The 18,051-nt window shown below is 49.2% G+C and overlaps 1 protein-coding gene across 2 annotated transcripts in view; it reads right to left on the bottom strand.

Annotated features, from left to right (window-relative positions):
* Nucleotides 1-4,047: 4,047 nt before the first annotated feature.
* Igf1r (insulin like growth factor 1 receptor) overlaps nt 4,048-18,051 on the bottom strand; it is a 285,642-nt gene continuing 271,638 nt past the window's right edge. For both annotated transcript variants that reach the window (XM_036185489.1, XM_036185497.1), the window contains 3 exons: nt 16,499-16,628; nt 12,954-13,088; nt 4,048-4,779 (listed from right to left, as the gene is read on the bottom strand). In XM_036185489.1, coding sequence (XP_036041382.1) covers nt 4,389-4,779; nt 12,954-13,088; nt 16,499-16,628 — 656 coding nt within the window. In that variant the 3' untranslated portion in view covers nt 4,048-4,388. The remainder of the gene's footprint in view (nt 4,780-12,953; nt 13,089-16,498; nt 16,629-18,051) is intronic.

The following is an 18,051-nucleotide window of genomic DNA, read 5'->3' as shown; positions in this document are numbered from 1 at the left end:
TTCTATGTTCCTGAAAGGAGACGGGGTAGTGTGGGTCTCACACAGCTCAGGTTCGACTGTGTCTCCACAACTCAGCTCCTGCTGCCTCAAGAAAGGGCTTTGTGGGAGAACACCTCAATGTTCACATCCCCAGAATGATGTGCCTCAGTGGTTCATGTTACTTCAAGCAGTGTGAGCTGCTGTCAGGAAAGGAGGTTGCATGAAAAAGGCCACAACTCAGCTTGATAAGATTACTTGGAGCATATAAAGAGAAAAATCAGGAGGAGGTGGGAAAAATCAGCATGAAAGTAGGCTAGAACTGTGGGTACATGATGCCTTGCAATAGTCAAGGTGGGTGGATGGGTCCAGCAAAATGACTGCACCATCATACAAGCAAACTTTTCTTTTATTGAAGTGTTTTCTGGAGCATTTGTTATGATGGGCACTACACTGTTAAGTGCTCTTTACTTAAAAGAAAAAAATCTACATAAAACACCAAGAACTTGGACAATTTAAAAAAAAAAAAAAAAAACAAAAAAAAAACACCAACAACCCAGAAATGAACTCTTATAACCAGCTAAATGATCTGTAGAAATCCAGTTATGGAAACTGGTAGGTATGTGCAAGAGAAGAGAGGCCACTATACCATGGGATCACCTAGGGTGTAGAGGAAGAAAAACAAAACAAAACAAAACCAACCCTGAACAAACAGTATCTCCCAGGGACCCTGTGAGCTCTTAGGAACCCAGAGAAGGGCGGCAGTCTGACAAGAGGGAAAGGACTCCTGAGCTTAACTTGAAGTACTGAACTGTTAGGCAGTTCTCTACACTGGGGGGGTGGGGGGGATCACTCACCCTGTTTCCCAGCTAAAGTCCCCAGGGCCTGATAGAGCAGCTGCTGGAACCGAGGAGTGCACTGTCCACCCTATGAGCAGCAAAATGACGGGATAGACAGAGGCAGAGCACAGGGAAGGCTGCGCCAACCACTGGCAGTCCAGCCTCAAGGAGGTTTGGTCAGTCCTTGTTTAGCCCTGGGGGACAGGGAGGAGGAAGGAGGTGCAGCAGCCTGCAGGGGGTGCAGGCTTTGACCTGCCCCCCTTTATCATACTGGCCTTCTTTCAGAAGCAGGGTGAGGGCAGAGCTCTCCAACTGCTGACATGGCTGTACCTCTGAGAGAAACCAATGCGAGACAGCAATGGTGGATGCCCCTGCCACAGTGCAGGCCTAGAAGAGCAGCGGAGAAAGCCCACAGGACACCCTCCATGTGCACACGCCGGGACTCTCAATCTATGTGCTGGCACCTCCTGCTCTCAAAACCTGGGAGTACCTACTCTCTTGGGGATGATCTCTGTCGGTCATTCAATCTGTGTAAGGTTCTGTTCCAAGTCAGCCAGCAGAGGATGGGCAAGGGACCCCCTCCACTGGTGGGCTCTGGGCACATGGGGGTGCTGGGCTGAAAGCAGGGAAACCTGGGAGGGAACCAGGCGAGGAAGAGAATAACCAAAGATGCCCCAGGAAAGGTGAGCTTTTGGAGAGGAGTGGGGGAGGCTGAGTGAGTTAGTGTTGCTTTGACCCTAAAATCCAGCCTGGCCTCTCTCTGCTTCACCCGGGTATGTGGCCTGTGGTGTGGATGAGGTTACCAGTATCATTGGCCTACTGTCAGGTACTGAGAAGTGTGAGATGTATTGTTTTATATATACACACATGAAAAATAAGAGTGAGGTAGATAAATGCTTCAAACCCCCCCCCCAATCAAAAACTGTCCCAACTCTCTCTCTCTCACACACACACACACACACACACACACACACACACACACACACACACACCATTTCCTCGGTATTTAAATTCATAATGGGGGCTTCTCTACAGTGATTAAAACAGGTATCACAAAATAAATTAAAACTCTTACATGCAATACCTTCTTAATAAACTTTTTTCCTCTTTTTTTTTTTTTTTTTTTTTGTTAAGGGGAAATACTGTGGGGCAGAGGCTACTAAGAGCTGTAAGCCTGCAACTACAGACAGGCCAGAGAACTACAGGCTTTCTTTTCTGTGTTTAATCTCCAGTCACAACTGCAATCATCATCTTCAGCTTTTTTCTTGCTCATAATTGAGATATTTCCATCCCAGAAGCAACTCTCATGTGGTCACCACTCTGGTAAGAAGTATTACAAACTTAACGGGATTGCCAGGTCCAGGTCCATTTTGGCTAAGGAGCAGCAAAGGACCCCAGGGCTACCATGGGGTCAGCTCTGTTCCGTCTGCCACTCAGACCTCCTGATCTGGGAATGGGCTCCAGAATGCCACTGAGGCTGCGGCTTCTGGCCACGGGGTCCTGGTACCCTGCACCTTGCTCACATGGAGGCCACCCATTCAGACATTCTGGTTCTAAAGACAGGTAGGTTGGTCTGGTGAGGGTGACAGCAGAGGGGCTGCTAGGTCATGCTCTGCTGTACCCTAGGGACTCATCAGCTGTTTGTGTGTATGTATGTGTGTGTGTGTAACCAGAAATGCCTACTGTCTGCAGTTAAAACTGCTATTGTATCCCAAAATGAATATGTTTATGTGTGTGTCACAACCCAACCAAGAACAGAGGGAAGGCAAAGGTCTGCCTACCAACAATGGGGACTATAAGCCAGGTGTGTGAGATTTTTAACCTTTTTGTTTCTGACCTGAGTTTGTGGCATGTCTTGCATGGTAACAGACTCCGATGCTGTGGGCAGGGAGGTGTGAGAGTAAGGACCTGGATCCTGGCCTCCCGTCCTCCTCCGTCCCTGACCAGCACTGCGCCCACAGAGCCTATGGGTCAGAAGGTAATGAATGGGGCTGCAGGGGGCAGGGGAGAGAGATGTATTTATAGAGAGGCATCCAACAGTTCATGGCAAATTGCGTTCTAGAAGCATCAGTTACCGGAGAAGAGGAAGAAAGATCATACTCTAGTATAAAGCATAGGAAGTTTCTTGGAGTGAGCGGAAAGGAAGAAAGGGCAGGACCTGAAAGTTTCATAGATTAAATCCACAAAGATAAAGAACAAAAATAATAGCAGCTTTTTGTGTTTTTCCTGTACAGACGTATAGATGAATATCTGAACCGTAAAAAAGTTATAAAAGTGACATTGAAGACGATGCATATGCAAATGTCTCATGGTCTAACATAGAATTGAGAGCCATGAAGAAGTCCTAGAAACAGAGACCATGTCAGAGCTCGGACTGCTTGGGTCCACCACTGCCTGAGCTGCTGCTGCTGCTGTTTCCTGTTGTGTGCTGTCTGAAGCCCTTCCTCACACATCTGCACCAACAGCTGGGCTGAGTCCCTGGAACCTCTGGGGGTCAGGAGGGAGGCTGGGGCAGGGGGAGGAAGCTGGTATGAGGGTCACCTTGACCCACAACCTGACCTTCAGGCTTGCTCATGGCCATCTCTTCCAGAATTCTTGGGGTGCTGTGACGGGGTGGGGGTGGGGAGCCAGTTCAGCCGTCCCCATCTTCACTGAGGGCAGGCTCCATCTTGCCCAGTTCTCCCAAACAGTAACCTAGTCGTCACAAAACAATGAGACCCAGGGTGACATGGGCTAGAAGAGCACACCGGGGCACAGTGGAGGCATCGCCAACGTGTCCCTCGAATGACATTATCAACTTGATGCCATGTTTCATTCACCCCAAGCCTCTGGGCGAAAGGAAATCAGCGCAGGGAGTGTGCGCACGAGAAAAAAACAAACAAACAAACAAACAAACAGAACTTTGGCAAAATTTGGCAGCATGAAAATGAGAACAACCATGGATGAACAATGGCCCTTTGAAAATTTCAGATGACCCTAAAAAGGTTAAAGATAGAGTTAAAAAATTCCATCTCAGTGTGTGCATTTTTTTTTTTCTCTTTTTTTTTGTAAAGACCTACGGTGTCAGGCAGGTGTGTATGGGGTGATGAGGAGCCCCAGGGACAGCCATGAAGTCAATCTGATTTCTTTTTAAAAGGCTTCCCAGCTGGGCTTTCAGCAAACATTTTTCCATTGTGAAGCAGAAAGAAGGGAAATAAGAGAGTGGGAGCAGAAGAGAGAGAGAGAGGAAGAGAGGAAGAGGAGGAGAGAGAAGGAGGCAGAAGAGGAAGGCAGAGAACGAGGAGACTCAGTTCTCGAGTGTCCTGTTGCTCTTAAGCGCTGTCATTACGGTTTGCAGAGGCCCATGTCAGTTAAGGGTTCGGGTAGGGAAATAAAAAGCTGCTTGCATATTGAAGAAAGGAAGGTCCCAAATGTGTTTACTGCAGAGACGCCGTCTCCCGTGGGCAGCAATGGCAGTTCTGAAGATCCACTGAGGTACAGGAGGCTTGTGAATAGATTGTTACGACCTGCTCTCCCCCTGCCCACCGAGTGGGCACACACGTTACTGTTCGCACGTGCTTCCGTGGCTGGGGATCAGCAGGTTGAAGACTGGGGCAGGGGCAAAGCCCTCTCGTTGGCACGTCCCCCGTTCATGTGAGCATAAGGCTGTCTCTCATCGAAACTGGCACGGAGAACCAGGACTCCAGGGCCCGGGCCGTTCTCGGCCTTGTGTCCTGAGTGTCTTTCAGGCAGAGGCAGGGAGGCTGAGGAGGCCGAGGGGTCCAGCGGTACACTCTCCATGTTCTCAGGCTCCTCCAGCTCCAGCTCCAGCTCTTCCGGCTCGGGAGGCTTGTTCTCCTCACTGTAGTAGAAGGAGACCTCCTGGAAGCTGGGCTCCATCTCATCCTTGATGCTGCCAATGATCTCCAGGAAGGAGGGCCGCATCTTGGGGTTGTACTGCCAACACATACGCATCAGTTCAAACCTGAGGGGGAGAAAGAAAGGGGCTGAGATGCAAGAGACCTCTGGCTGAGGTCAGAGTGGCCCAGACAGCTGGACCACCTTTGCACCCCTGGCTTCTCATCTAGATGCCTCTGGCATCATCCGTATCTTGCCCAGAACCCAGGCCCAGCCACAGTGCCAAACCCAAACTCACTGCAGGTGTTGGTTCATGCAGAGTCCACCATGACAGGGTCATAATTATGCTGGCAATACTAAGAAATTGAACAACCTAATTTCTGTCTGAAGCATCTCTTCCAGCCACAGTTCCAGAACCAGAACCAGAAAACCTCCACTGTTCCATTAATGAGAATCACAGCTTCCCTGACAGCCATCATTCCCTGTGGCCCCCACCTAGGATATTTCTAAGCTTCTTCCTGGCACTAGGGTACCCCTGGCAGAGGGCCTGAGGAAGGAGGCGGCAGGGGTGCCAGACAGAAAGAAGGCCCACACATACCAAGCTTGCTACTCAAGACAGTACCTGCTTACTGCATGTCCCATGAAGGCAGAGCCCTGACCGCAAGATCCAGGCTGCCCCCAATCAGGGTCCTAATAGAAACCTCCAGTCAGATGCCAACAAGCCAGAGAAAGGCCAGGGCCTGAGTTTCTTCTACAAGCAAGGCCAAGGTAAGAACACAGACACAGAAAGCCCATGCGGCACCTCCATGTCTCCCAGAGGCCACAAACTTCCGAAAAGCCCCGAGTACATGGGCCAGCAGCCATGCCTGACAGAGGAAGGCTGCTCATGCAGCCACCACCCTGACCAGGAAAGGCCTGGATGTGGAGAGCAGAAGCATCCATAAGCAAGTGAAGGCCTGAATTAGCTATGTCAAAGACTCCAGTCCCATGGGAGTGGCAGTCTTCCCCAGTAATGCTCAGAGATGGTAAAGCCTTCCTGAGGTCTGAGTGTGAACACTGACAGTGGAGAAGATGTCCACTGTCACTTTCTTCCTCTGGGGATTTATGGCCTGAAGACTGTTTCCGTGCAGAGACTGCTCCCACAGAGATGAACTAAACCTGCCTCCTTGTCCAGCTGTATATAACCACCCCGCTTCCTTGTTGATCTGTATGCAACAACGCTGACTCTCTGTTCAGCTATATACAATAAACATGCTGAGCTTCCAGAGCCCAGTCCACCCAGCCCCAGGTTTCCTACGTCCACAAGCTTGTGCTTTCTTGATTCCCTTGACACCCCTAGTCAAGTCAGGGTTCTGGTACCCAAGCCGTGCACAGCGCTGCATCCCAGCTTTGACAGACAGACAGGCAGAAGAGAGAGAACGGGAGTGCAGGGGTGGTCATGATTCTGAGCAGGGGCCACCCAGCAGCCCTCATTCACAGGAATGTAAGACCAAAGTACCTTCCACCTCTGTCCCTGAAAAAAATTCTCTTGTGTTTTAAAACTCCTGCTCAACAGATGCTTTACACTAAAATCCACTAAATGGAACTTCGCAGATGCAAGAATCTCACAGCACCCCAAACTGGCCTCATGCATGGACTGTGTCAGCCTGATCACAGGACCGCCAGGCCTCTTCTTTACAATGAGGCTTGCAAATAATCCCAAAGGGGAAAACCCATACAAAAGCAGCCACAGGTAGGTATGTGGCCCATGGAGAGAAAGGCACCATTGCACAGCTGGCCAGCTTCCTCAGAAGCCCTGGGTCAAGTCAGGTCAGCAGGAAGGCAGTGACAATAAGAGAGGATGGGAAAGGATGAGTTGGAGGTACTTCCATGATTAAGCCTCCTAGGGGCTCAGGGGGCAGCCTGTTTTTATAAGGTGATTTCTACCAGAGCAGAGCTGGTTACACATCGCCTGTGGCTGTTTTTAAACTCCTCTGTAGTTCCAGTAGTTAAAGGCTGTTCAGCTTACAACCCTACAACATTTACTATCTATCCCTCTGGGGATGAACACCCGCCCCCACAAGGTGGCTAATGCCTGTGTCAGAGGGACACGAGCTGGACCAAGACAAGGCTCACTAGTTATTTTCACTGGGGCCAAGCGATGGTCCTGGTGGTATGTGCCAGGTTGCAGGTAAGCAGTAAGGGATTTGGGCATGGGGGCCACATTAGTCTTCAGGAGCCAGAGATGTCTCTCTACTATGATCACCGCCCTAATTTTATAGACAAGGAAAAAGCAGCAACCAAGACATTCAATCATCTGTCTGAAGTCACACTAGTGAGATGGAGGAGGAGTGAGGCTCTCTGTCAAACAATATAGTTTATACTTCCATTATTTGAGTAAGAGTAACCATGGTCCCACTAGGAGACTGCCCTCCCCTGGCGCAGTTCACAGACAGAGCTCACGAGAGGGTTGAGTCTGCATCGATGGCAGGCAGGGAGCATGCTTCTTGCCCATTCTAGTTAGGTGGTAAAGAAGCCTGTTCTCCCACGTCCCCGTCACTCCCCCCCAAATTAATCAAAATGGGATGTAACTACAACAAGGAACTCATCATCTCTGTGGCTGGGCTGCAATCTCCTCTCTGGCTGACTGGCGAACTCCCTGAATAGAAAGAGGAACTGGGGGCAGGAACATGAGATAGGCCTGCTGGCTCCATGCCCTGTGGCCAGGCTTGGGGGTGGGGCCGAGGAGGCGCCACCAGCAGGCCAGGGGTGTGGTGACATCAGTACACACAAGCCACGTGATGCCTGCTTTAAAGCACTCCAGGGCCAACCCTTCCAGAGCTGCCCATAAAAGGAAGTCTTTTTGCTCCGTGCAATTTAAGACCTTGTTTTATACTCTTTCCAAAAGAAAACTCTCCAGGAGACTCTGGGATTAATAAGCTGGTAAAATGCTTCTTCTAAAAAGCACATTTAAAAACTCTGGTGAGTGAGAGCTTTGTTTTTACAGAGCATGCCAGAAGGTGTATACCCAGCTCTCCCCAGAAATGAGGGAAAGCTCAGGGGGAAGCCCTGCCCTATCTTGAAACAGCTTCCAGGGAGAAAGGTCTATCCCAGGGATACACGCACCCTGTTATTTCCACCCTCCTCTTGGATCTTGAGTCCCCAACCACACCCCATGTCCTGAACTGGACAGGCACTGGCAAGCTGAGATGTGCTCGGTAGCAGCTTACGTCTCCAGCCCTCCTGCTGCCGAACGTTAGCCCTGTAGCACCCAGTGGTGACTCTAACCAGACGTCAGACTTTAGAAAGGTCCTACAGGGCTGAGAATGAGTGCCCTTCTAGCATCCCCAAACAGCCAAGGATGGTTTAGGGGCTACTTCTCAGCTAGGATCTGAAGTGGGGGGTGCTAGACAGCCCAGGTGCTGGCACATAGTTGATGCCACGGCTCACCAGGCAGATATTGTCATCTGCCTATTTGGATCCTACTCAAGCAATTTATCTCTACAAAACCAGCCCAGGATTCCCAGCCACTTGGGGGGGGGGGGGCTTGAACCTGGGAAAGGAAAAATGCAGTCCAATTTGACTTGAGTTATGTCTCAGCTGCATCTGAGCTGGGCATGGCAAGCTAATAAAAAGTTCCAGTTCCTTCCTGAACCCTGCATCCTGAACACTTGGCACCTGAGTTTTTGTGGCTGAGCTCAAATCACCATCCCATCCTTCAGCTTTAGGGCTGGGACCTGCTTCAGGGTCTCCAGGTTCCATGAACACTGGGACTAGCTTCTGACCTCAGCAGGGTTCACTGACAAATCTGTGTGCAAGGCACTGAAATCCAGGGGTGTTGGGAAGTATTTGTTTCCACTGTAAAGATGTGTCTCTGCCTAAGGTGCCTTCTGATTGGTTTAGTAAAGAGCTACATGGCCAACAGCTAGGCAGGAGAAAATATACAGGACTTCCAGGCAGAGAGAGGAAACTGGGGAGAGGAATCTAGGAGCATGATTTCACCAGCAGACTCAGAGCAAGTTAGATGTGCCATACTACAAAGAGGTAGCCGAGCCACGTGGCAGATGTAGAGTAAAAAAAATAGGGGTTAGGTAAGTAATAAAAGCTAGTTGGGAACAAGCCTAAGCTAGGGCCAAGCTTTCATAATTAATAATCAGTTTCTTCGTCACTATTTGTGGGCTGGCGGTTCAAAGACAGTCCAACAAGAAAGCTTGTTACACAGGGGTATAGAGGGTAATGATGGGCTCTGTCTACAGTTTAAACATGGAAACCAGTCCTGCTCCAATCTCACAGAACTTGCTAGATTAATTCAAATGGAGTCATGGCACTGACACTCAGTCTAGGATACCCTGGGGTTTGACGGCAGCCTTTCTTCTAAAGCTAGAACACTTTGTGATATTGGACACTTGACTTCTCCTGAAGTAACCTGGTTCACATGCAAGCACGTTGAGGCCACAACATACATAGCCAGAAAGGGCTGTTCCTGCCTCAGAAGGACACGATTGAAGCCCTTCCTCTATATGTGAGACCCAACAGGTTTCAGACTACCCCTCAAGGGTGTTCATTTACTACAACAAAAGAATCCTTTCCCAGCAGGATTCAGAAGGATACCACACTGCCTGCTGAAGCCAGCTTGTCTCTCTTCACTGTGTTCTTTTCTTAGAAAGGAGACAAATCTGCCAATGGGGTTCTGAATGGCAAAGCAGAAATGCCTTCTGAATCAATCATTTCACATTCAAGAGCAGCCTCTGGGTGTAAACTTCCTCCTCACTCGATGATGGGAACAGGAAGGACACTGCCTTTCCCATGGCAGGTGGCTGCTTCCCAAGCATATTAAATTCATACCAAAAAATCCAGTCAGCTGGAGATGGATCAACTTCAGGAGTCCCATGAGTTTCTGAGACAAATGTTTGCTCCAGCATAAAAAGAAAGAAAACAATACCTCTCCTGTGACCAGCTCTAAATCATAGGAACAAAACTCACACCTGCTCTTTTGAACTGTTTCTCAGCTCTTGTGAAACACCACTGATTCTAGTATCCAAATCTACGCTGTTGCGGCACACCTTCATGCAAATTTCTGGGCAGCCATGTCCACACACCATCCCTTAAACTTTGCCCTGAATACTGACTCGTCTTACATTGGACTAGTATGAAGACTGCTGCCCCACTGAGATGGAAGCAAGGCTGGGAGGGATACCACAAGCAGCACTTAGGACCCATAGAGCTTCTCTAGGTAATGCCCCCTGCATCGTGTAAACCTTCTGAGGTCAGTGCGCAAAGGATACGGTGGCAGCGCTCTCCTTGAAGATGATGCCAGGCACAGTAGGCAATGGACAAGCCAGTGGCTCAAGACAGCCTGCTGCTGCCTATTCAATTTTGTAAGGCCCTTCTAAGTAAGAGGGGTTTCACCCTTGCAAAGCACAACAAACAAATGAACAAAACATGAGTACTCTGTAAGGAGGAATGGGAGAAATCCCAATTTCATTCTAAAAAATACAAAGTTTTAGTTGGGCACCACTGACACAAGCCGATAATTCCAGCAGCAGGGGAGGCTGAGGCAGGAAAATTACCCTGGGCTACATTCTTTCTCACTGTGGCAAGCTGAGGGGTAAGAGTGAGCATATGGTCCACAGCACCACAGATAGTCGCCAGTCTGTTAGAGAAATGTCCTCAGTCTCTGTGGAGGTCCTCAGAGAAGCCATGGCCTCCCACGGTGCAAAGACATACCAGTGTCCCTACTGCCCCTGAAGTAAATCTGACCTCCCCTGCACCCCCAGCCCCATGTACAGGACAGTCTTTGTCTGACTAAAGCCTCAGAGATCAGCAGCAATCTCCTGGAGAGAGCTCAGGCTAGTGTCTCTTCACCAAGCTGCTCCTGGCTTCCTTCAGGAAGTCTGCGAGAAGACATTTTCGACTACATTCTGGAAAAAGGTAGGAAGGTGGGGTATCCAAAAGAATTCATGGAGGCTCCCTGAGAAAATCTGACCAGAGATGCAGGAGACCCAGTGTCCTTCTGTCTGGATGCACAGTCCTGAGAGAAGCAGAGGCTTCTACCTCTAGTGGCTTTACCTGTGCACACGCTCAGCACTATACACTGGTCCAGGCTACAGAGTCCCGTAGCTGGTGGTTAATAGTCCTGCCTATGAGGAGACACTGAGAACCAACATAGAGGCTTGCTGATGGAATGGTGATGCCCTCACAGGGGCACATTCTCTGGCACCCTCTTTGTAATAACCCCTTTTAATTCATGTAAGGGATCTATTGGATGGGTTAGGCTTTAGCTGGATCAATGTTCAGAAACAGCAGGTAATGAACGAAACACCTGTTGAATACACTCCTGGCATCACAGGGTGCAGAGTACAGGCCCCCTTGGCCACAGAGTCAGGGAAATCAAGCCACACCCCATTCAGGGTCAGTACTAGAACAAAACTCTAGGGGCTCTGGAATAAGAAGAAGGCCTGTCTTTGCTGACAGGACAATGATAATGCGTTTCTGAGGCTGTCTTTACTTATCCTTGCCTGGGAGTGGGTATGACTCCTGAATATGATGGGATGTTTCACCACTGCTTTAAACAGGCTGCTCACCAGCTGATGCTGAGTTGCTCCAGTGGGAGACTGTTTCTGGGTGGATCGGACTTAAAGAGGGAAACAAGAAACAGAGGTTCCCTGTTTGGCCTAGAAGAAGCAAGGTGCTGTGTTGTGTAGTCAGACCAATGGATGCAGAGGTGGTGAGGACTGGGCTGGTCACAGACTCCAGGATCTCAAAACTGTTCCTAGCTGACCTCATTCCTCCCAACTGCAAGGGGCTAACTTCTCCGAACCCTCCGATGGAGCCTCGCATGGGACTAGGCTGGCCCACACCTCTACTTCACCGTCACAAGATTCTAAGCACAGTCACTAGCACCTCTGTGTCGGGTTCCTGCCCACTGCCCACACACCCAGCCTCTATCTGGACATACATCTCACCACCAGAGGCTCCATCTGAGTCTGTGCTTTGTTGAGGAAGGGTAGGCAGATAGGAGTGTCTTTTGTACAGACAGAGACATCCTGACAATTCCCCTGGGATTCTTTCACAAGTGAAGCTGAATCCGATTTGAAAAGCATTTCTGGCAAACTCCTGTATTGGTCTTGACATAGCAGTGGGAACCTACCTTGATGTTTACCCGTCGAGACGCAGAACAACAGCTGAGCCCTGCCTTAAGGTGTGCACATCAAAAACAAGTACACCCCTAACAACCTGTACCTGATGAGCCAATCAGGATACCTTCTTATCCCCCTTGGAGACTCATTCTGGGAGGTCCACTCTCCTGACCCACTGAGCCACCAACACTGGACAGCAAAGCAAGGCCTCCACTCAAGAGGCTACAAATAAAACCTGGATGCTGAGTGCCCTGCCAAGGCCCATATGTGAAGTTTCGTCCCCAGCTTGGCAACACTGGGGAACCTTTAAGAGGTGGAGCCTAGTTGGAAGGTGCCTTCAAGAGGATTATATCAGGATCACAGCCCTTTAATAGCTCTTCTTCACTTTCTACCCACAAAATGAGACTATCTGCTCTGACAGTCTTATTTCCACCACTAGAGCAGCCTCATTACAAAAGCAATGGAACCCCCTTATGCCCCCAAACTGGGAGCCGATGTAAATGCTTCGCCCTGTGAGCTGATTATCTTGGAGGCATATGTGGCACGATGGGTATACCACTATCACCTGACAACTCTAACTGCCGCAGGATGTCATTTTACCAGAAGCGGAGCAAGGAAACAGCTTCACCAACACCCTAAGGGGGTGTGTCTAGAAGAGTATGTCCCAAGAGCTCAACCTTGCTTCTGGTCCATACGACTCACAGGGATGAAGCTGAAAGCAGATGGTTTGTGACCTGGTATTGGGGCTGTCTGAGGTTTAGCCTATGAGTTCAAAGAGAGTGACTCTCGACCACAAAGCTCCATGTGAACCTGTTGCTGTACAGACCTGTCAGGTCTGCCAATAGCTTGGGGGAGCTCTTGAATCTGGCTTAACAGTAATAACCGTTGCATTACTGCCTTAAAAAACTAAATTTTGCATGGAAAAAAATGAGCCAGGGATTGTTATCGTCCCATATTTCACAGAGACAGGGGACCTGAGAAACCACAGTGCAAAGTGCCAATCAGCACTGGGGGACTAAGGAATACAGGATGGGATTAAGGCATTGCACAAAGTCACAGAACCAAGAAGCTCATCTCCACCAATAAAGGCAGATAAGCCCTCTTCTAATGCTCTCCTGTACCCACGGCAACAGAGGGAATGACTCTGGAGTTACTAATCCTAAGGGGCTGAGGAAATACATACAGCATGTCAGGGCAGTTGTCCGGTTTGTCCAGAAGGCCGCCCTCCATGACGAAGCGAAGAACTTGCTCGTTGGACAAGCCTTGGTATGGTTGCTCAGCCAGTGTGGCAATTTCCCACAGGACGACCCCAAAGGACCTATGGAAGAAACAAAACTTGAGTAGCTCAGAGAAGGATGGGCAGGATCGGGTCCCCTACCTTGTTAGCGTTTCTTCCACCCTTAGGTGCTGAAAAAGTTTCTCAATGTGGTAACAGCACTTTGTATGTCAAACCAGCTACTTGGCTAAGTGTGGGATATCTGGCCTTCTCTGTGACTGGTAATGCTCCCTGTAGGGCCACTACAGCCCAGGTGGCGAGGTAGCTGAGTTTACGAGGCTTCTAGCATCCCTCATATACTTTCAACTTGAGTGCCTGGTCCCAGCCATTACTTGGTGCGTATAAGCCCAACTAGCTTTCACTCAGCACAGAATGCAGAGGACCACTGGTTTGACTGTCTCCTTAGGGGATGGGATTCTGTTTTTTCTCACCATTTGGAAATCTCTATGCTGATGGTTCTCCACACTACTGTAAAGGAGTATCTGCTTGGAGTTCTTAAAACAAATGGACACCTGGGCTCCCCCGAGCAGTTCTGATCTGATAGGCGTGGAGTGGGTGGGGAGCTGGGTCTTAGAATGTCTAAAGTTCTATAGGCTCTTGACTTGGATCCAGGAAGATGAAAACTCACCCCCGACAGAACTCAGGAGCCACTGGCTGTGTCAGGTAGGGAGCTGGGGTAAGACGCACTGGCTCATGGTGCACGTCATACTTAACAAAGAGTCCTTTGGTCTGGAGGCTGGCTGAGGTATATAAACTCATCAGACAGAGCAGTGAAGTGTATAGTTTGCCTCTCAGTCCAGACAATCAGACTATAGGAGATCCATGTGTGCAGAAACTTCAGATCTGAATAGGGTGGTACTGTCAACTGCAGCGTGAACACACCTTCTCAGAGAGAATCCCTGCCTTTGTCAAACCCTCCCTGGCCTATTTGCTCTCCCACTTGGGTTGTGTTAGTGGAATAAAGCAGGCTGTCATCCATTGCAAGCCAACACGAAACTTCGGTGAGCCCAGTGGGGTTGAGCCCCACAGAAGAACCTGGGGCTGGTGTTTTCCACTTAGCACTTGGAGGATCCTGGCAAGAAGCCTCTGACTGGATCGTAATGTGTGGCTCGTCGCTTCGGCTCCCCTCTATGAAAAAAATGTTTTTTGTACAAATTGATAGTAAGCAATGTCAGACAGGAACAGAACCTCGGCAGTTAGACCCAAGGTTCTTCAGAACGAGCAGTGACTAAGATTTAGTCTTCAAATTGTACAAAAGACTCACCCCCTGCCCCCCCCAAAAAGCCACACTCTACAGTGAAATCATGGTTCTGAAAAACCTGGGCTCAGAGAAATGGGTTTCCTGTCAACTTCAGTCTGCCTTCCCTTCCAGAGCCTCCATGACCGCATTGGCAGGCTGCAGCGCCCACCCTCACGTCTGAAATATGGCCTGAGTCAAGCAATGATGTATGTGGTTTTTCTATTTTTATCAGCTGCAGGCTGGTCTTGACAAGGTTCCCTTCCAGGCCAGCTTCCCTTGCTTCCAACGCCTTCCTTGGTGTACCACAGGCTTCCAGGCATTTGGTAACAATCTTGGCCCTGAGCTCTGACTGCCTTATCTAGACGGCTGGTTATTTGACTCTTGAGGAACTCAGCATGTCTCCAAGTTAACTCTCTCAGGTACCCCGTTTTCCTCCTCAACTGCTGGTCCACACCAGCAGTCTGCGAATATGGAGGATACGAAGGCACAGCACAGAACAAGAACAAAGATGTCTAGAGACACAGGCTGGCCTGCCTGCCCTTGTGAGGGAGGGGACAGTCCCTGGAACATTTCCACAGAAGCTCGAATGTAGCAGATGGGATTCAGGGCGTGGCTTGACTTAAAACTTCCTCCCAATGCCATATTCCTAAGGTCTCCTACAAAGCCAAACAAAATCCTTTGAAATTTGTTTTGGATTTTTACCTACTTAGGAACAACTGTCTTATGATTGTGAATTTAGTCTAAAACGATCACCATTCTTCTAAGAGGCACAACTTCCGTTAGAGCCGAGAAACTTTATCCATTCCAATGTCCTCGCTGTATGCTCAAAGGCTGGGCTGAGAAAACAAACATCCAGAGCACTGTCCGTGCCTTAGCATTTGGTGGAATGAATTTCAAACGCCTTTCCTCTTTCTACAGACATTTTCTTGTTGCTTTGTAACAACTGTGTAGTCCAAGTGGAGGAAATCGGCAGGGAGCCCCGTGTGCCCCTTGCTGAGGCTCGTATTGACAGCTGCTACCCAGAATTAGGGTAGAATGAGTCTGTGTGAGACTTCACTTTTATTTCCCTCTGCTGACTCTGCTTTCCTGCCCTGCAAGCTGACCTCAAAGCTTCTAGGAGCATGAAGCTCAGAGTAAACAGATGGAAGTACGGGCCTAGGTGTGCCCTCTCCTGCCATCCAAACATGCAGCCGAGTACTTTGATTTGACAGAAAAGAGGGGACCGCAGATGAGCTAACTGCAGGACAGGCCTCATCCTTGAGTCAGGAAACAGCCAGGCTACACTGGGTCAGATTCAAAAGCTATTTCCAATTTGCACCTGTCTTCCATGGAAGAGCCAAGGCTCTTGAGTGGGAAAAGTTCAGGAGGCTAAAAAATGATGCCAGTCACTACTGGGATAGTTCTTCTGTGTGGTCATCTTCAGCTGGAGTAAACAACCACCGTTTCTGTCACACAAGAGCAACGGGATCCCCCGAGAGGAAAGCCAAGACACTTGCTGACACTCGAGGAGGGGACATGCCAGGGCTCTCGCCTGCCAACAGCTCCACTTGTATTTGGGAACCCGATGACCTCTACACAGCGTTTCCAGGGAACAGCAGTAAACAGTGCTACAGAGAAGTCTCTGCACCCCTTGGCCAGCGTGCTTCCACAAGACACTTTTTTCCTAAGGAAGATGCTTTGGGTCAGCAACGACGGACATCCATGGTGTGTGTGTGTGTGTGTGTGTGTGTGTGTGTGTGTGTGTGTGTGTGTGTGTGTGAGTGACATTAGATGGGACCAACAGGAAACCACAACTGAGACCCTCTGGCCTTGGGTTTCAATAAAAGTACTGCCTGCGACCTGGAAGTTCAATGAGGAGAGGCAGGAACACACACACAGTCCTAACCTACTGAGAGGGAGAAAAAGAGGGGGAGCAGGCAGAGGAGAAATAGACAGAAATTGAAGGCTCAGACTTCAGGCATTTCCCTGCTCCTTGGAACCCAGTATCAGCTAAAAAGAAGAAATGTTGGCTCTACATACTCCTTGGAGCCCCACTAATACCTTCTTGTTCTAACAGACTCCACACAGGAACATCTCAAAGATAAAGGGTTATGGAGCACTGACCGCTGAACTCAAGCTGGCAGTGGGTGGCAGTGAACAGAGACCAGGAAGAGAATGACCCCAAAGCCCAAAGCTGGAGGGTCCAGGTGGCCCATGCAGGGGGCTTTCATACCAGACGTCTGAGTGAGTGGTGAAGACCCCGTCCTTGAGGGACTCAGGAGACATCCAGCGCACGGGCAGCAGCCCCTTCCCGCCCTTACGGTAGTAGTCTGTCTCATAGATGTCCCGGGTCATGCCAAAGTCTGGAGAGAGAAGAGAAGGCACAGTCGCTTAGCAGAATCGGGTCTTGGGGCAGCCACAAAGGCTCTGTGGCTGCCCCAGCATGGCAGCCTCGGCCTCTCTCTGTATTCAAGGTGAGACTCATCCCTGCTGCACTCTTACGAAGCTTCGTATTACAGCTTGTAATTTTATAAGGCAGGCAGAGTTAAGACAAGGTCAGTCAAACACAAGACATCTCCGGTCTCAATAATTTGCAATCTGGTTCCTTTAAGAAGCTAACTCCCTTATTGCATCGAAAGTGAGAGGCTGTTCGCAAATTACTGAATGCCATGATTTATGAAGAAAACATACACTGCGCAGACCAAGGCTGAGTGACACGCAGTTTTAAAGCCTGATCAAGTACACTGGAGGACGTGGACCTCATTTACTTGGTAGCATGGCTTTGCTACTGAGGAAAAGGCCTTTTGCCACTTAGTGGGGAGAAGATATTTGGAGTAACAATTCATGAAGGTAAAAGTACACAGTGAGCAGCTGAGATGCTCTTTACCAGGCTCCTGGAGCTATTACCCAACACCCTTTCCCAACACAGTACTCCCACTCATTTTTGAAAATTTCTTCCATTTTCTGAGTCTCCTGAAGGTGTCACATAATTATGGTTGATGGCAGGCTTGCTTTATAATCTCACATTATTGTGTCTTCATCAAAATTTTGATTTTCCACTCAATCACACCATCTTTTCTCATATAAACTCTACCTTAAAAATGTCCCTTCACATCTCTAAGTGGTGCCACAAAGAGGTCACAGAGGCAAAGCAAACCCCATGGAGAATGAAGTTTCTTGGACGTTAACCAATACAATTGACTTGCACTGTGTACGAACTACCAGCTGCCTCTGGGGGACGGACTTGGGGTGTGTCATCCCTGAGACTGGGGGACACTGAGGAGCCCGCCTGAAGAGGAAAAAGGAAGTGATCAAGTCTCATCCCTGCATTAATCCAGTGACATGCAAATGAGAGGATCTGCTTTGACTTGCATAACAGGGGAATTCTAGAAACAATCTCTCTTCCTAAATGCAAAAGAAAAACAGAACAAACCCTATCTTCCTAAATACGCACACAAAATTTAATTCTAGAAAGAAAAAACAATCACAATTCCAAGAGAAACTATCCTCCTCAGTGTGCCACATGGTTAAACAGCGAATATAATCCTTACTGATTTGGATTTCAAAAGGCAAGAAGCACAAAAAAGTGTTTTTCCCAACTGTAATGCAAAGTGGGACAAGAGCAGCCTTAACTGAGTTTCCGCCCGCCCGTGCTGGGAGGAGTGCACCCGAGTGCAGCATGAGGACACAGGCTTGCTGTCTACACCAAGTTCTTCGTGCTCACGTCCTGGCTGTCCTTTCAGAGGAGGGGAAATATGCCCCTCAAATGGAAGGAACCCGTCCCAG

The sequence above is a fragment of the Onychomys torridus genome, chromosome 1, assembly GCF_903995425.1.
Source record: "Onychomys torridus chromosome 1, mOncTor1.1, whole genome shotgun sequence".
Lineage (NCBI taxonomy): Eukaryota > Metazoa > Chordata > Mammalia > Rodentia > Cricetidae > Onychomys > Onychomys torridus.
The sequence above is the reverse complement of the archived record's forward strand: the minus strand, read 5'-3'. Positions and strand labels throughout refer to the sequence as shown.